This window comes from Triturus cristatus, chromosome 3_2 (genome assembly GCF_964204655.1).
Source record: "Triturus cristatus chromosome 3_2, aTriCri1.1, whole genome shotgun sequence".
In the NCBI taxonomy this organism is placed as follows: Eukaryota; Metazoa; Chordata; class Amphibia; order Caudata; family Salamandridae; genus Triturus; species Triturus cristatus.
This window is the reverse complement of record NC_140584.1, coordinates 690,579,513-690,595,751: the sequence shown is the minus strand read 5'-3', so window position 1 is coordinate 690,595,751 and position 16,239 is coordinate 690,579,513. Positions and strand designations below refer to the sequence as shown.

At 43.5% G+C, this 16,239-nt stretch overlaps 1 protein-coding gene across 1 annotated transcript in view; it reads left to right on the top strand.

Moving 5' to 3' along the window:
- The window catches only part of VPS8 (VPS8 subunit of CORVET complex), a 1,789,524-nt gene that overhangs the window by 256,679 nt on the left and 1,516,606 nt on the right, over positions 1-16,239 (top strand). Inside the window, exons 8-9 of the mRNA XM_085648738.1 lie at positions 9,134-9,220; positions 11,052-11,119. Coding sequence (XP_085504864.1) covers positions 9,134-9,220; positions 11,052-11,119 — 155 coding nt within the window. The remainder of the gene's footprint in view (positions 1-9,133; positions 9,221-11,051; positions 11,120-16,239) is intronic.

Sequence of the window (16,239 nt, the reverse complement as noted above, 5' to 3'; positions counted from 1 at the left end):
CTCACATTATTCTTGAATGGATTTTTTTCCATCTTTTTTTACTTTTTCCTTTAAATTTTTTATAATACACTTCAATCCTACCACTTTGATATAATAACTTTCTAAGTATACTCAGACATTTGAACTTTATCCTCCTTATTCCCCCTTACGTCTCCAGTCTAACCAGGAATCAGTGATGTATGGCCTATGCAAATACGCTATTTACTTCCAAAATTAACCTACACCCGACACCCATTTAGAAACCATGTCTATTCTTTGTGCACACACCTCTCTGCCTGCCTGTTATCCACAAAGCCCTTTCACAGAATTCTATTCAAAGTCAGCCTCTGCTCAGAACCTCACGATAAAAATGTAAAAAGACGACTTTGTTTAGGAAATGGTTGGCACAGTGTGGTAATCGTAAACTACCTTTATTTTCATTATACAATGTATTTATTCAAGTCTAATAGCGATTCTGTAGGTCACATAGAACTGTAACATATAATGTGCAATTCACTGATGCAGGAGCTTCGATTTGACTACAGCAGAAGCAATTGGAGTTTGTCTAAGCTCGATGCCTTAGCTCTCTACACAAGAATGTTTTTTTGAAACAGCTGAAGACAATAATGTACGGTTTGACTATAAAGGTACCGAATGTGCTTCTCAGAAGCGAAATGTTTGTATTCATCCTCAAAGTTCCAATGTGGGTAGAACAAGTACCAATTCTGACACGCACCACAGTCTACTGTACAACAGATTGCTAACTATTCTACTGTTGTTAATTTTCAGTTACAAAAAAGCACTGCCAAGGTACATAAAAAGTTTGATGACTACATTTTGCAGTTTCTTTTTTATTTCTCTCTTTTCTTAAACAATACATGTGGTAATCGTATCCTACCTTTATTTTCTTTATAGAATGTAGAGTCATTCAAGTGTAATAGCTTATGTTTATTTCACATGCAACTGTAACATGTAATATACAATTCACCGATGCCGGAGCTTACGTTTGAATACAGCAGAAGTGGTTCAACTTTGCATCAGCTCGATACCCTAGCACCAGTGGATCCAATTATGGCACTTACATAAAGACACTTTCTATATAATGTTCAAACTCCATCCCTTTATTACACACAACCACTTTCTTAGACACAACTCATTTTACCATTTTCCTTCTCTGGCATTGCAACTTTCTGCATTATATTCTTCACGATTATTCCTGCTTCCTAAAACACTACATTCGACTCTTCAGACCAATAGGGATGAGTAGTTCGTTTCACACTCCCTGTATAGAATAAACGCACACTAACACAACTTACACAGGTATGCTACAGCGGCCAGTATCCTACAGCGCCCACAGCACATCACTTCACAGCAATAAACTCACGACTTACACTCACAGTTTCATCCCCGAGTCTTCATACCGATACCACTAAGTACTTTGCGTCCCACTCCCACTATACTCTAAACGCATACTAACACCACCTGCACAGATATGCTACAGCGCCCACTATACTACAGCGCCCAGAGCACATCACTTTACAGCACTCAGCTCACAGTTTAGACGGACAGTTTTATCCCAGAGTGTACCGGCACCTCACCTCAGCACCATCTCACAGTGGGCAAAGCAGCACTTTCACACCAGTAGGGATAAATAATTCGCTTCACACTGCCTCTATAGCACACCCTACCCCCCTACAAACCTTACAGCATTCCTACCCTCCCCTTTCCCACTTTTTTCTCCCTTTTTTCCCCTTACTCGCTTCAATGGAATCACAAAATGGCGGCCAACATTTCCTAGTTGCAACCGCTCGCAGCCAATCACCAGCAAGCTTGTGCTCGTAACGCCTCAGCCAATCAGATGGCAGAATTCCCAAATATCGATATCTGTAAATTTCGATATTTCTCAAAAACTACTGAGCAGATTTACACCAAATAAACAAAAGTGTGCTTTCTAGACCAAGACCCTTCTTCCTTCCAAATTTGGGGTAATTCCGTTCACCCTGTAGCCTTGTCTAAAGTTTCCTATGGAAATTAACATTGAAAAAACACGTTTTGGGACCCCCCTTTTTTCTCGGCCCCCCCTTCACGAATCACTCCCAAACTTTCAACATAAGAGCTGATCTCAACAAAGAATTAGTTTTGAAAATTTCACGAAGATTCATCTATCGGCACCAAAGTTATTGCGAATAGAATGTTGCCATTTTCCTATAGTAACTAGATCCTAACTATAACTATCTACTGGCGACCGCCAGTAGGTAATATATATTTGGATTTCGGTTAATATCTGTAAAACCTCTGAACGGATTTACTGAACTCACAAAAAGCCTCTTCCCTGGACCAACATCTACCTTCAATGTCATACATTCACCCCAGTTAAAAAACGATGGATTTAGGCCCAGATCTCTGTACTGGGGTGAATGTATGACATTGTTCTGCATTCTGTCCATCAATAGTTCTTTTTGCATTTGTCACCCCGAGTGGGACGGGTATGCTCAGACGTGAGTCCTGTGCTCTCCATGCCACTGGAATCAAGCTATCCTGGCTGAAGAGGGGTGAAACCCCGAAACCGGTCCTAGGATGCCTGTTTCCAGTCCAGGGAGGACCTGGCCTGGCAGTTCGTGCTGGACCATTTGGCACAGGGTCAAGACTGATTTGCCTATGGCTGGGTCCAAACTGGAATGGCATAGTGAGCAAAAAAACGATGGATTTAGGCCCAGATCTCTGTACTGGGGTGAATGTATGACATTGTTCTGCATTCTGTTCATCAATAGTTCTTTTTGCATTTGCCACTATCCGACAGCAGGTTTCCGGCTGGTACAGCATCGCTCCGCCAGTTTTGTGCAGGATGCGGAAGCGACTTTTGAGCAATCCAAATGTCCATTCGATCACATTACGTGTCCTGATGTGTGCTATGTTGTACCTCTGCTCTTGTGGGTAGGCTGGGTTCAAGTATGGAGTCATGATATAGTTCCTCACGGCGTATGCACTGTCACCTACAGGGTAGTAAGTAAGGTGTTAGTGTCAGGTATGCATTGCCATATCATACTTTATTCATGTGAATGAGTATATTGTCTTACCTAGCAGGTGTCCTTCGCCAAATTCCCCCCTGAGCAGACGTGTGTGAATGCCACTATGTCGGAAGATGTATGAATCATGGGTGCTCCCAGGGTATTGCGCTACAATGTCGGTTATGATGTTTTTCCCATTGCACACTGCTTGGACATTCATTGAGTGATACGATTTTCTGTTACGGAAGATATACTCATTGACTGTTGGGGGACATATGGCTACGTGGGTGCAATCTATGGATACAATCACATGAGGGAACTGGGCTACTCGGTAGAAGTCGAGTTTTTTTTGGTTCAATTCCTGTTGGGTTGTGGGGAAGGTGATGTGGTTGTGGATCATAGTCACCATGGCAGCCAGGAAGGATTTGAAGAATCGTGAAAGGGAGCTTTGTGATACCCCTCCAGCTATTGTCACTACCCCCTGGAAACTTCCTGACGCAAGTAGGTGCAGGCAACATAGCACCTGGACATGGGTAGGGATTGCATGGGTCCTAAGTGTCTGGCCCTGCATTAGTGGTTCCAATTCGGCTATTAGGTTAAGTATCATATCAGCGTTCAACCGGTACTTATCATATAGGTCCTCAGCAGTTTGTCCCAACAAAGTGATGCGCAGGGGGAATATTCACTCCTGGATTCTCCTTCTGGCCTGGCCTGCTGCATGGATCCTCATCCTCCTTGCGAACACGTAGAGTGCCGCCATTGTGAAAAGCCTCTATGGCCTCATTGGTCAGTTTAAATAGCCTTCTGATGGTTTGCAGCTGTAGGGAAGAATTTTTTTTTTTAGCACCTGCTTCTGATTCCCCACAATCTGCGCTTGCTAAATTGCGAGTTTCATGGAAATCACTATTTGCGATTTTACATGCATAGCATTGCGATTTATTTTAGCGATTCTTTATTTGCTCCCGCTTTTTTTTTAAATCGCTAATAAGGAATCGCTACATCTTGTTTCCCTGTATTAATGATTCGGTAAAATTGCAAGTTTGCTACATTTGGTTGATGCATTAGAAAATGCTGAAATGCGCTCGCAAATAGCAATTCGCTAATTTAGCGAGCACATTTTAGCTTGATGCATGTGCCTGTAAATTACTTACCTGAAATCTTTATTACTCAGAATACTCCTTTTTCGCGTCTCAATATTTACAAACCTAAAGGTTCCATTTCACAACCTGTATTCCCTTAGTTTAGGGGTATTCAGAAAGTGTGGTGGGTTCAGGCCTCATTTAATTCCATATTGGTAGGAAGGTCATAGAAGAGGATTAGAGGATGTCTTTGTTTTACATTTGATTGGTCCAGCTGAGTCACGTAGTGCCTGGGTATAGGTTAGACACCTCGCATAGTAAATAGTGATAAGAGAAAAAGGGGCATTCTGAGTAATTGAGTCGAATCATTGCCTAGATTCTGTATTTGCCAAGTCTCTAATGATTTACTATCTTTGTTCAGCAGAGCCATCTTTGTGTTTGGCCCCTTTGTTTGTTTGCTCTTTCTGAATTGCTCTTCGATTTCTTACTTGCTGTCCTCCATCCCCACTTGCATCTCATCTTCTCTGGCTTCTCATTCATATTCATCGAGGAGGTGTATGATTGTTTCAATGTTTAGATTTCACCTTAAAGTTAAAAACTGCCATTTATAGGTGATTCCTCTTTTTGTCAATTCTGTGGCAAAAGTCTGCATTACCTTCTCTTCTAAAACACTTTTCTGTGTGAAATCTTAGTAAACTGGTATTTTATCTATACAATTCAATACAGTAGGCATTTGTACAGCTTGCAACAGCTTCTGAGGAAGTGTCCCGGCGCTAGCAGCAGGACCACCAGATGAGACAACCATGTCTTGATATCCAGCTTAAGCATTGTCCAGATGAGTCTTCAAACTTTTGCTACAGGCAGTTTTCGAAATGGCAAAATGAAGAGCAGTCTGAAGCGAGTGCTAGAGTGTCACCATTAGGAGGACAAAGGATCTGCCTCACCACCTAGCCCTGCGGGTGCTAGGGGTATGCAAGAGCTTCAGGGAGGAAGACCTCGGGATCTGCCCTGAAAGTAGGCCTTCACTATTCTTTTAAGGTACTGCAGGCCCTTCTGCTCCAGAGTTCTGTAGGCGAAGATTAGTGCCTTGAATTGGATGCAGCTAGTGACTGGGAGCCAGTGCAACTGTGAAAGATGAGCACACACAGAATGATGTTTAGGAACTTTAAGCATAAGGTGTGCTGCTGCATTTGTAATGATTTGCAATCATGGCAGTAAATAGGCTGGTAGGTCCAGATACAGACTATTCGCATAGTCAATTTTGAGGTAACCAAGGCACTAGCAATGGTCTTAAGGGCCAGAACCAGGTGCAAACTCCTTGTGAGAGACTTCAAGCTAGCAAAGCAGCTAGCCGAAACCGCCTTGACCTGTGGTTCAAAGGACAATGCAGAATCAAAATTGAAGACTATGTTTCTCACACATGAGGAGGGAACCATAGGTGCTCCAAGCTCTGAAGGCCACCAATTAAGAGAGTCAGGGACCTGGCTATTGAAAAAAAAAGAGGATATCCGTTTTGTCAGAATTCGGTTTAAGGCAACTCTCACACATCCAATTGCCCACTCCTTTCAAGCAACTCTTGAAGGAATTGAAAGCATCAAATGCCTAGCCCTGAAAAGATATAAGAAGCTGGGTGTCATCAGCGTAAGAAATCACTTTTCAGGCTCCGAGGTCTGACCAAGTTGGCCAAGAGCTCCAGATAAAGATTAAAAAGAGTGGTGCTCACGGCGGCGCCCTGGGCAACCCCACATTCAAGAGACTTGGCATCCAAAGTTAAAGGGGCAAAAAATACAGCTTGAGATCTATCCTCAAGCTAGGATTTAAGCCAGATCATAGCTTTCCCTTGGATTCCAGTCTTCATCAGCCTATTCAGTAACATAGGGTGAGAGACCGTGTCAAAGGCGGATGACAACAAAATTACCGATGCACCCTGACCAGGATTAGCCTTAACAAATTTGGAGACCTCCAATAAGGCCGACTTTGTGCTGTATCCTGCTCGGAAGCCTGATTCCGTATCAGGGACAAGAGAATTAGATGCCAGAAAGAGGGAAAGTTGTCTGTTGACCGCCTTCGCCAGCATTTCGGGTAGAAGTGAGATAGGTCTAAAGTTGCTAAGCGCCTTACAGTCTGTGTTTTTTTTTTTTTTAAACAATGGTAACGGGGAGGGCCCTGTTTCCAACCCCTTGGAACAACCGCTCCAGAGGCGCATTTATCAACTTGTTCAAAATAGGGTTAATAAGCGGCAAGACTAACTTCAAAAAGTCACAGGGCTTGTAATTGGCTAGCACCAGCGCTGAAGCCTCCGGAGTAATAGGTTCAGAGTTCAGACTCAGCCAGCACAGGGTCGGAGTTGAGGGCCCTCGCTGTGACTGCTTCTGACCTACACTGCCTAGGCAAATTGATCATAAATTGTTTTGATTGAAAAAAGGTCTGCAAGCTCCTGGTATAGATGAGCAGAGGGAGTCCGTGGATTTTGAATGGCCCCATGTGATAAGAAAGAATTCCCGTGGTTTATTAGGCGCAGCATCAATGGCTCAAGCAGTGAACTCCCTTTGAACCTTGCGGGAGGATTTAGGGAAACTTCCCAGCGCCTTAAGTTTCTGTACACCAGCTGTGCAGTCTTACCATAGGATTTGCGCCAGCTGCGCTCCAGCCGCTTACGATATGCCCTCTCATCTCCTAAGGCCACAGTAACCAGGGTCGAGGTCGGACGGCCTGGATCGGTTCTGAGAAATCGATTTTATCGGGGCAGTACGGTCTGCCACCATCACAGAACGGGGGACACGCAAGTTAGCATTCACAGATCCGGCAAGCTGCCCACACCCCTCAAGCGCTTCTAGCAAGTAACACTCCACAGCGATGAACTTCCGGTAAGCTGCCTCTGCGAATTTCCGCCGTACTATGGGTCCGAGGTCCGAAGATCGTAACTAGCACCTACCACAGTGCTCTCGTGAGAATTCGTTCAACAACATGGTTCCGTTGCTCTTTGACTAAATTGATTATATTGTTCAAACGAATGGTAAAGAACTTCTTCTACACTTACCGTGTATTATTGACACAAGGATGTGTGCTACAACAGCGTGACCTTTCTTAACGAACATACCGAACTGACAGTACACAGAAAACAACCTCTGTGGGGGGTAACCATATCCATAGGTCGTGGCGAACGTCTTTCATCTCCAATCTTTCTACACATCGGACATTGCGGAAGGGGCAGTACATACTACTTTCATTCACATCGAGAGTGCAAATAGTGACACGGACTCGGGGTGCCGCGAAACTACATTAGAAATGAGAACATAAGCTCGGAATTTCGGACGTGGGATCTCTGAACTACGCCGTTCAAAAAAATCCCCCCACTCAGGATCATTGATACAAGAAAACGAGTAGATTCTTCTTACTTATCCTGTTCATTTCGATGAATATCCTGCCTAAGAATTGGCACCAGACCTGGTTAGAATACGGTGTGATACCACTCAATACTACTCGACTAAATTAGACAGAAGCCTTGAAGAAGTTACATCAGTAACGAAACACGTGTCGGCTGTTTTGAAATCACTACATTGATGCACTTTACATATGTTTGTATTTATATGTGTTATTTGGGCTGTTCTGAAATCACTACATTGATGCACTGTACATGTGTTTGTATTTACATGTGTTATTTGAAGATAAATGGTACTATGCTTCTTTCTTTTTTCTGCTAAAACATTTGTTATACGTTGTTACATGCTGCCTTCAAAACATTTATGTTGACTATATTTGCTAATTAAACTATGTACTTATTATGACTGAACTGCATTGGTACGGCACTGCTTATTTCCCGGAATAACTGTGGGGAAAGTTGTAACTGCCAATTAAACTAGGCCAGACGGTTCGCCTTTCACTTCACTGTGTGATACATGATTTTGGTACTTGGAGTGCCGGGATAGTACCCTGTTGAAAAGATTGTTCTAGCCACTAGCACCATATCCTGGGCCTAGTGGACTTTCGCATCCTAGGTAGTGGGATGCTCTTCTATCCGGATGGGCACCTTGAAAGACTGTTCTAGCAACTAGGGAATAGATGTGCGACCTAATTCCATCACTACCTTGTTCTCAATTATTGTAAAACTTCCGGTAAGCACACTGCGTTCAGGAGGTGATAACAATTATTCCAAAATGGTTCCCTTAGCCCACTTCTGGGAGTGGACTTTAGCCTAAAGTTCATGGACCGTATACGTATATGAGGTCTGAAGGTTTTTAAAAAAAAAATAGTAACAAATAAGACCTTATTCAGTGGCAAAATCGGTACTGAAAACAGGTGGATGCGACGAGTGATGGCATTTAGCACAGGGAACTCGGGAGTCTCCCGCCTGAATCGGGAGTATTGGCATATGTGTGCACAGTTCTTTCCTACCAGCACCTACGGGACTTATATGTTGAATTTGTGCGGGACGTTTTGCGCCAGGGCCTTCCCTCATCACCCAAGGCTCCAAAGCGCCTTCTGTGATCGATAAAGTCAGTGGGTGATGTCACGTGCTGTCACTAGTGAGGTTTAAAACGTTTAATAACTGTAATTTGTGATGTTACAAATAGGCACGTGGGAGTTCATGAGTAACGTTGGGGGCGGGTGAGATTTATGGTTGCAAATCTCACCTTAACTAACTAACAAACAGATTTTTTTGCTATGGTTTTTTATCATAACCATAATGTCAGTTTAAGTTTTTTAATAGCAGACAATATTTTTATAGCTGGAAAAAGGGTCATATCTTCTATTTAACCGAGTTTTTTTCATCTACGATGATGACTTTCATAATTAAACTAAGAACTCAAACCCAGCGAGAGATTGACTTGAGAAGAATGCATTTGGGCGTGAAGATGTTATTTTACTTGTTTGCATATCCATTGCAAGCCCAGGGCTACTCTCATCTCGTGAAGTGCGTTGCCGCTGACGTACATGGTTGCTTTATATTTGTCCTTTCTAATTCAAATAATAGAATAAAAAAGGTAAATATAGAGATTTAAAGATAAAAATGACTGTTGCTGGAATTGCTATAATTTCAACCATTTCCAATCCCTCTCTTTGCAGATTACTATGTGGGACCTCGCCAGTGGGAAGCTTTTACGGTCCATAAGTGACGCCCATCCTCCCGGAACGGCAATTCTGCACATCAAGGTAAGGAGGCAAACTATTCCGGCTCACTCATTTTTGATGAAGGTGTGCCCCAGATTGCTATTTAGCAGTGTTATAAGAAGCAGTCTAAGCCATTACACTCGTTATTAATTTTGATTCTTTTCAGAAATTACAGGCTTCACAGCGATTCATTGTGTGATTACTCTATTTTTAGGGCTTTACTTTGTTCGGCTCTAAAGCAACACTTTTTAAAGGTGAAGCATAAAAAGGTAGATACAATTGCCAAATGCCCAAAAATAACAGAATATGTATTTTTATTTGGATATTATTATAAAATAAAGACGGGACCAACGTTAAAATGGCAGGTCCTCACTTTTTTTTTATCAGCTTTCCTTTGTTTTATGAAAGTACGAGATTAAAGCATCCAGTAATTTTAATAGTAAATTCCTTTCTTGGATATGTGTTTTGATATCAGGATTCTGGTGTGCTGTAACCATCGTGTTAGTATGTGCTCCCTGTGAAGAGTCCATCACAGTGTTATGTATGTAGTCATATGTCTACAAGCGAGTTGTATAGGTCTAACCTTACTGCACAGATATAGAATTCTATACAGAAACGGAGAACAAAGAAGTGAGGCGAAACTGTACATGACAGTAGGGACACCGAAGGGTGAAGGTGTGGAAGTTTGGGGAGAGGAGATGGGATGGGTGGTCCCTTTTGAATATGGTTACAGGGGTTTACACATGAGCGAGTTGTTGCATAACCCTGTCTTCAGCTCTCTCCAGAAGCTGGGAAATTCTTCTTTAGAATTCCCATGTTAAAGGCTAAAAAAACACCTTGTACAGGACTCCCCCCACCACTTTCACCTTGCCCCCCTTTGTTAGTCGCATTGAAATATGGCAGGCTGAAAGTCTTAACTGTGTACGATGATTATTAAGGGTTTCGTGCAAATTGGTTAAAGAGAGCAAAATAGTGTATTTTTCCATGGCCTATGTCAATCTTAACTGTGTAATAGGAGAGTAATTTAAACTTACACTAAATGACCTCATATGCTATATTAGGAAGAGACAGAAAAGGTTTTGTTGTGACATACCTATTGGTTAAACATTACTTTAACATGGAAGGCTGCTTGTTCCTGGGAACATGAAACATTACAAAAACCACTGCAAGAACCTTTCCTGATAGTACCACCACCCAGAAGACTCCCTGAGTATTGATACATCTCAAAGGAGCTTCTCTTGTGATGTGGGGAAACTGGCCCGTTTTTGAAAGGAGGTACTGGATAGAATTGGGTTCATTGTAACTGGTGGCTTACAGCTAGAAAAGGCACACTTGTTTCTCACATGTTTGCAGCTAAACAGGTAATCGTAGACACGTGATGTCTACATTGAACACTCTGGAAAAGCATTGTTGGAGAAACTATGGCAAATTCTGAGGATGGAGAAAATGGTTAAAATGCCCTAGGGACAAGTTCTAGGCTTAAGTAATCAGAGGAGCATTTTAATAACTTACCGGGCAGGCAATTGAGGAAATGTGAAAGCCCCAGAAGCAGCAGGGTCTGAACTTATTGGTTCGCTTGGATGCATTTAGCAGCCACAGCTAATTCCACAGAGTGACTCATCTGGGGTCTGAACATGACAATATAGGGAGTGGCCCAAGCGCCTTGTTATGTCAGACTGCCTCTGTGGTACATCTCCTGCAGGCAGTTGAGGACTTGTGCTGCAAGGGGGCGGGCGTTGTTGAGGAGGGCAGTACCAGGAAGCTGTATCCTTGTGATGTTTTCCTACACAGATGGTAATGTCTATCAAAATGTTATAAAACAAAACAAAAATATGTTGAAACTTCAAAATTACATTATTTTCTTTCTATGCAGTTTACAGATGACCCAACACTTGCTATTTGCAACGACAGCGGGGGTTCGGTGTTTGAGCTGACATTTAAGTAAGTGACAATCACAATAATCGTTATTTTTTATATCAGTTTGTGATAAAGATTCAAATCTGAACCTCAGTAGTAGAGCATACCAGTAACCACCAGAATGTTAGAAAATTATATAATTTATATCCACTGAATTATGAAAAGTGATAGTCTAAAATATTATTTTGATTTTCTCTACAAATCATTACCGACTGTCTAACACCATCGGTTGGGTAGGATCACTTAGGAAAAGGTACCACCATCAATCACTTGGAGTCTGCATTTTAGGAAAATCAGGTTGATATATTAAAATTATTACAGTATGTTCATTTGGATATTTTTTTATCTTACGTGCGGTGTGGGCACTGCACTTTGTGAGTTGCCTCTTTGCATAAAATACCTTTGACTTGTATGACATATCTGCTGATTGCAGATTACAAAATAATTCAAAGAATGTTGTAAATTCAAATAGAATCCACTTCGTTGTCTTCACACTCACTGTCCTTCACATCAGTGATGGACCTGGCCTGGCAGTTCGGGCTGGACTGTACCCAAGAAGCACAGGGTCAGGACTGATTTACCTATGGCTCGGTCTGAACTGGCGTTCGCGAAGTGAGCTAAAGAACGATGATGGATTCAACCCAGATCTGTGACTGGGGGTGAGTGTTTGAAAAGTTTTAACACTCCGTCCATCATCTCCTTGTGTTTGCTTTGTTCGCCCTAAGTTGGCAGGGTATGCCCAAACGTGGGTCCCTTGCTCACTTTGCCACTGGCTTCTAGCTGGCCTGGCTGATGAGGGATGTTACCCCGAAACCGGTCCCAGGATGCTTGTTTCTGGTCCAGGGAAGACCTGGCTTGGCTGTTCGGTCTGGACTGTTCCCATGAGGCACAGGGTCAGGACTGATTTTCATATGGCTGGGTTTGAACTGGGGTGGCGAAGTGAGCTAAAGAACGATGATGGATTCAACCCAGATCTGTGACTGTAGGTGAGTGTTTGAAAAGTTACAGCGCTCCGTCCATCATCTCCTTGTGTTTGCTTTGTGAAAGAGACACAGCACAAAATGTTACTGGGCAGGTGCTGTGTAGAAAAAAAACACCATGGCATGTTCACATTATATTCTATGTATTGCAAAACAAATATGCAGAGTGCCACACAGGATTGGGAAAGAGAAAAACACTACCAGAAGCACAACCAATAAATAATGTTTTACAATTTTTTGTTGCAAGTTTTTAGGTGGACGTTTACCACAAATGTTGCATCATAGTTTATTGAAAAACAAAAAAAAAATACAATCTGAAAAACAAAAAGGTTCCTTCTGAGAACCTCTTACTAAAGTCCACAAAGTGCTTGTCTCTGTTTAGTCCTAGGGCATTCAAGACACCAAGGAAATCTGACACCAATTTAAAAAATAGACTGTATTTTTGACATCACAATGAAAAAGATCTACTGGAGGTTTCCGGAGATATAGAATTTACAAGGTATAGTAAATCACAGCATTTCACTCCACTACAAATAAGCATTAGCAAATTCAATAAATTTGACAGGGTTTAGTGTGGTAGGTTAGAGTTACTTGGGGCGAACACCGCCGGCAGGGAGCCAGTCAGGGTACTAGCAAAGCCCTCTGAAACAGGTAGAAGAAGCAGTCTTTCAGCAGTCCCAGTCACTTCATCCTCCTTCAGTGGATTCCTAAGACGATATGGACACATGTACGACATCCTGTGAGGTCCTCTCCAGTGTGGCCGAATTCCACTTGCCACTGGACAACTCTACTAGTTGTCCGATGTCACGATCACAGCCAAATCCTTATTTAGACTGTAGCTTGCCTCCTGGGTGACCAAGCTGTACTCAGACAGCTCTCCTGGGTCCAACAGACTCAGGTGCAACTTTTGAGCATCAGGTCCTGATCCCTGGTGCTGCATGACGGCAGGGAACTGGACTACCACCCGCCCTGAGCACGCTTCTTCAGCTGTTGTGTCTCTGTGCTGCGAACAGGAGGTCAGTCAGCTGACCCTTGGAGTCTCTTTTCTTTGGCTGGTCTCTAAAGATGACTTCTCCTTGAGCAGGAGAAAACAGGCACAGCCCCTCTTCTTTGCTAGCCACAAGGTGCAGCGGGTGCAGCCCACATCTGTGCCGCCTCTCTTCGCCGTGACCGTAGTTCAGTAGAGCAGTCCTTCTTCAATCCTTCTTCTAGTCCAATCGATAACTGACATTTGGGTGCCTCATTTATATACAGAAAATTCCCTCCTGGTAGGATGCTGTTGGTAGCCAGTGGGATACCAGGTTCTCTCCCTCATGATGACCAGTTCCTGGGAAGTGTGGCATCTGGCTACGCCAGGATGCACCATTCCGCCCACTGCCAAGATGGCAGAACCCCTCTCTTGGTGTCCAAAGCACCCTAGCCCAACCCAGAGGTGTGGCAACAAAGGGGACTATACTCCTCTGGAAAACCGGTTTGACAACAGGTTCCCCCTCTCCTTCCCGGGTGCCAAAAAGTCTGCCTAAACAAATGGGGCTTCTCTTCTCCCAAGTGTTCCCCATTTACCCTTCAAAGGCTGCTTCAGCTTTGAAACTCGCCTTTTGGGCCAACACCCATATGGCTTTCGACAGGAAGGAGGTAACAACTCTCTCCATTGCAGGCCTCTATTGTCTCCTCTCCTGGAAGTCGTTAGCACGTCTCCCCAGGAGGGCAGGAAGTTGTCACTGGTTCAAGCTCCACATGCAACCGTTAAGGGCAAAGGAGACTGGAGGCAACAAAGTGGCAACTTTGTAAAAGTTGTGCACTGTACCTTGTTGAATTCATTTCGACTGGAGAACCAAGGGGGATTAATGTTACAAGTTTTTTAAAAACTTTAGAGTATCAACTTTGGTCGCACCATTCAAAAGGTAGCACAACTGAGGGGTCCGCGTGTAACCCATCACTCGCCAACAGGACAACCAACTCTTTACAAATTCACAGCAACAGTTGGTGTTTTACTGTCAGAACGTGTAAAATGGATGTTTTGCCCATAAAATCTGCTGCATCCTGTTTTAGCACTCGGTAGGCCTGCCATAGGCGTGACTTACACATGTTTCAGGGGGGCAGTTGAGTAAGCCATGGCTTTTAAATGCTAGTTTGAACCTGCGCTTTCAGTCTGCAGTGGCGGACTGTGAGACTCGTTTTATTCTTGTGGCACAACCAGGGCTGTAATCCCTGGGGGGACCTCCCTAACTAACAGGCCATGTGTACCCTGAGTACTATATACTAGGGACATACAGGTAAATTGGGTACAGCCAATGTATCACACAAGCTTTGGGTGTCAGGGCACTGTCACTTAGGTCTGCTTATCAGGCCTCAGTGTACTGTGAGTCGAAAAACCAGCAGCATAAGTCAAACAAAACTGGGGTAACCATAAAAAAGGGGCATTTCCATACATCCATCTTGATCATCCAGTTTGCACTGGTGAGTTTTCTTTTCTAGACTGTTTTTTTCCTTCTTATGGATCATCTGACTTCTCTCAAAGGTTTTTCTAATTTTAATATGGTATTTCTCAAGTATTCCACCCTATAACCGATTATGTTCAGTGCCCATGCCCTGCCTATTACTGTTACCACCTACTTGTATTACTTGCAGTTCTAACTTTAGACTGATACCCTGATCTTGTTCATTTTAAATCAGGATCTAGGTTCTACAGTGCCATGGTTTAGATCAGGGTTGTTAAATACAAGTTCCCTTTGGAACAAACCTCGATAACATATACAGTGTACGTGAATACAAGACAAATGACAGGTTTAAAACCTCAAACTTATAAGTGAAAATCTCTCAACTTAGACGAGCCATTCAAATTAAATTCTAACACATGAACTAAAGCGTTACAAATGTTTCTTTAATTAAAATCACATGAAAATCAATGAATTTTACAAGAAATTCCTTAATATGTTATGTTATGTTAATTTGGATTTGTTGAGCGCTTTAATACCGGGAGGTCTCTAAGCGCTTATAAGAAGAGTGGCGATTGAGTCCAGGCAGTACAGTGACGATTAGGCCCAGGCTTCTGTAAACAAGATGGTTTTTAATTGTTTCCTGAAGGGAAGAAGGCGGTTTTCTGCGCGGAGTTGGCTTGGCAGCCCGTTCCAAAGAGTGGGGAGGAGGGAGGAGAAGGCCCTCCCTCCTTTGGTGACGTAGTTGAAATGTGGGCAATATAGGAGGCTCCCTGTGAAGGACCTAAGTGAGCGCCCTGGCACGTATTTCGTGAGTCTTTGTTTGATGTATGTGGGGGCTTGGCCATAAATGGCTTTGAGCGATACACAGGCCCTTAAATTTAGCCTTTTGTTTAACGGGCAGCCAGTGAAGGCGTAGTAGAAGGGCCGAGGCTCGCGTGTGCCTCGGTAGTTTGAAAATTAGCCTGGCGGCGTCGTTCATAATTATCTGGAGTTTTCTCACTAAGGAGTCCGGAAGTCCAATGTACAGGGAATTGGCGTAGTCAAGGCGGGCCAAGATGATGGCAGACACAATAGTTCTCATAGCGGAGAATGAGAGAATAGGGGAGAGCCTCCTAAGTAGCCGGAGAAGGCCCACACAGGTGCCAAATACCGTGGAGACTTGATTGGCCAGGGTGAGTTTGTCATCCACTTTGATTCCCAGGCTTTTAACCACTGGGATCGGGACTGGGGCATCGCCCAACTCCTGAGGCCAGTACAGGGAGTTCCAGGGGTTGTGGTCATCCGTCATGGCAAGGACTTCGGTTTTGTCAGGGTTGATTTTAAGTGAGTTGGCCGTCATCCAATTGACCATAAAGCGTAGGATCTCTTTTGCCCAGGATTGTGCTAGAGGGGAGTTATCAATGTGGATGATGATCTGTGTGTCGTCTGCATAATTAAAGATCTAGCACTCCATAGCCGTGAGGGCCTTGATTAGGGGACTGAGGTAGATATTAAAGAGAAGGGGTGAAAGTGCGGACCCTTGCGGGACTCCACAGGGAATAGAGCCTTTCTCCGAGACCCAGTCGCCCATCTGAATTCTATGGGCGCGGTTAGTCAGGAAAGAGGTGACCCATTGTAAAACAGGTCCCTCAATTCCTATAGATCGTAGTCTTTCCAGGAGAGTGGTGTGGTTGACCGTGTCGAACGCTGCCGACAGGTCGAGGAGGACCAGCACACAGGGCTT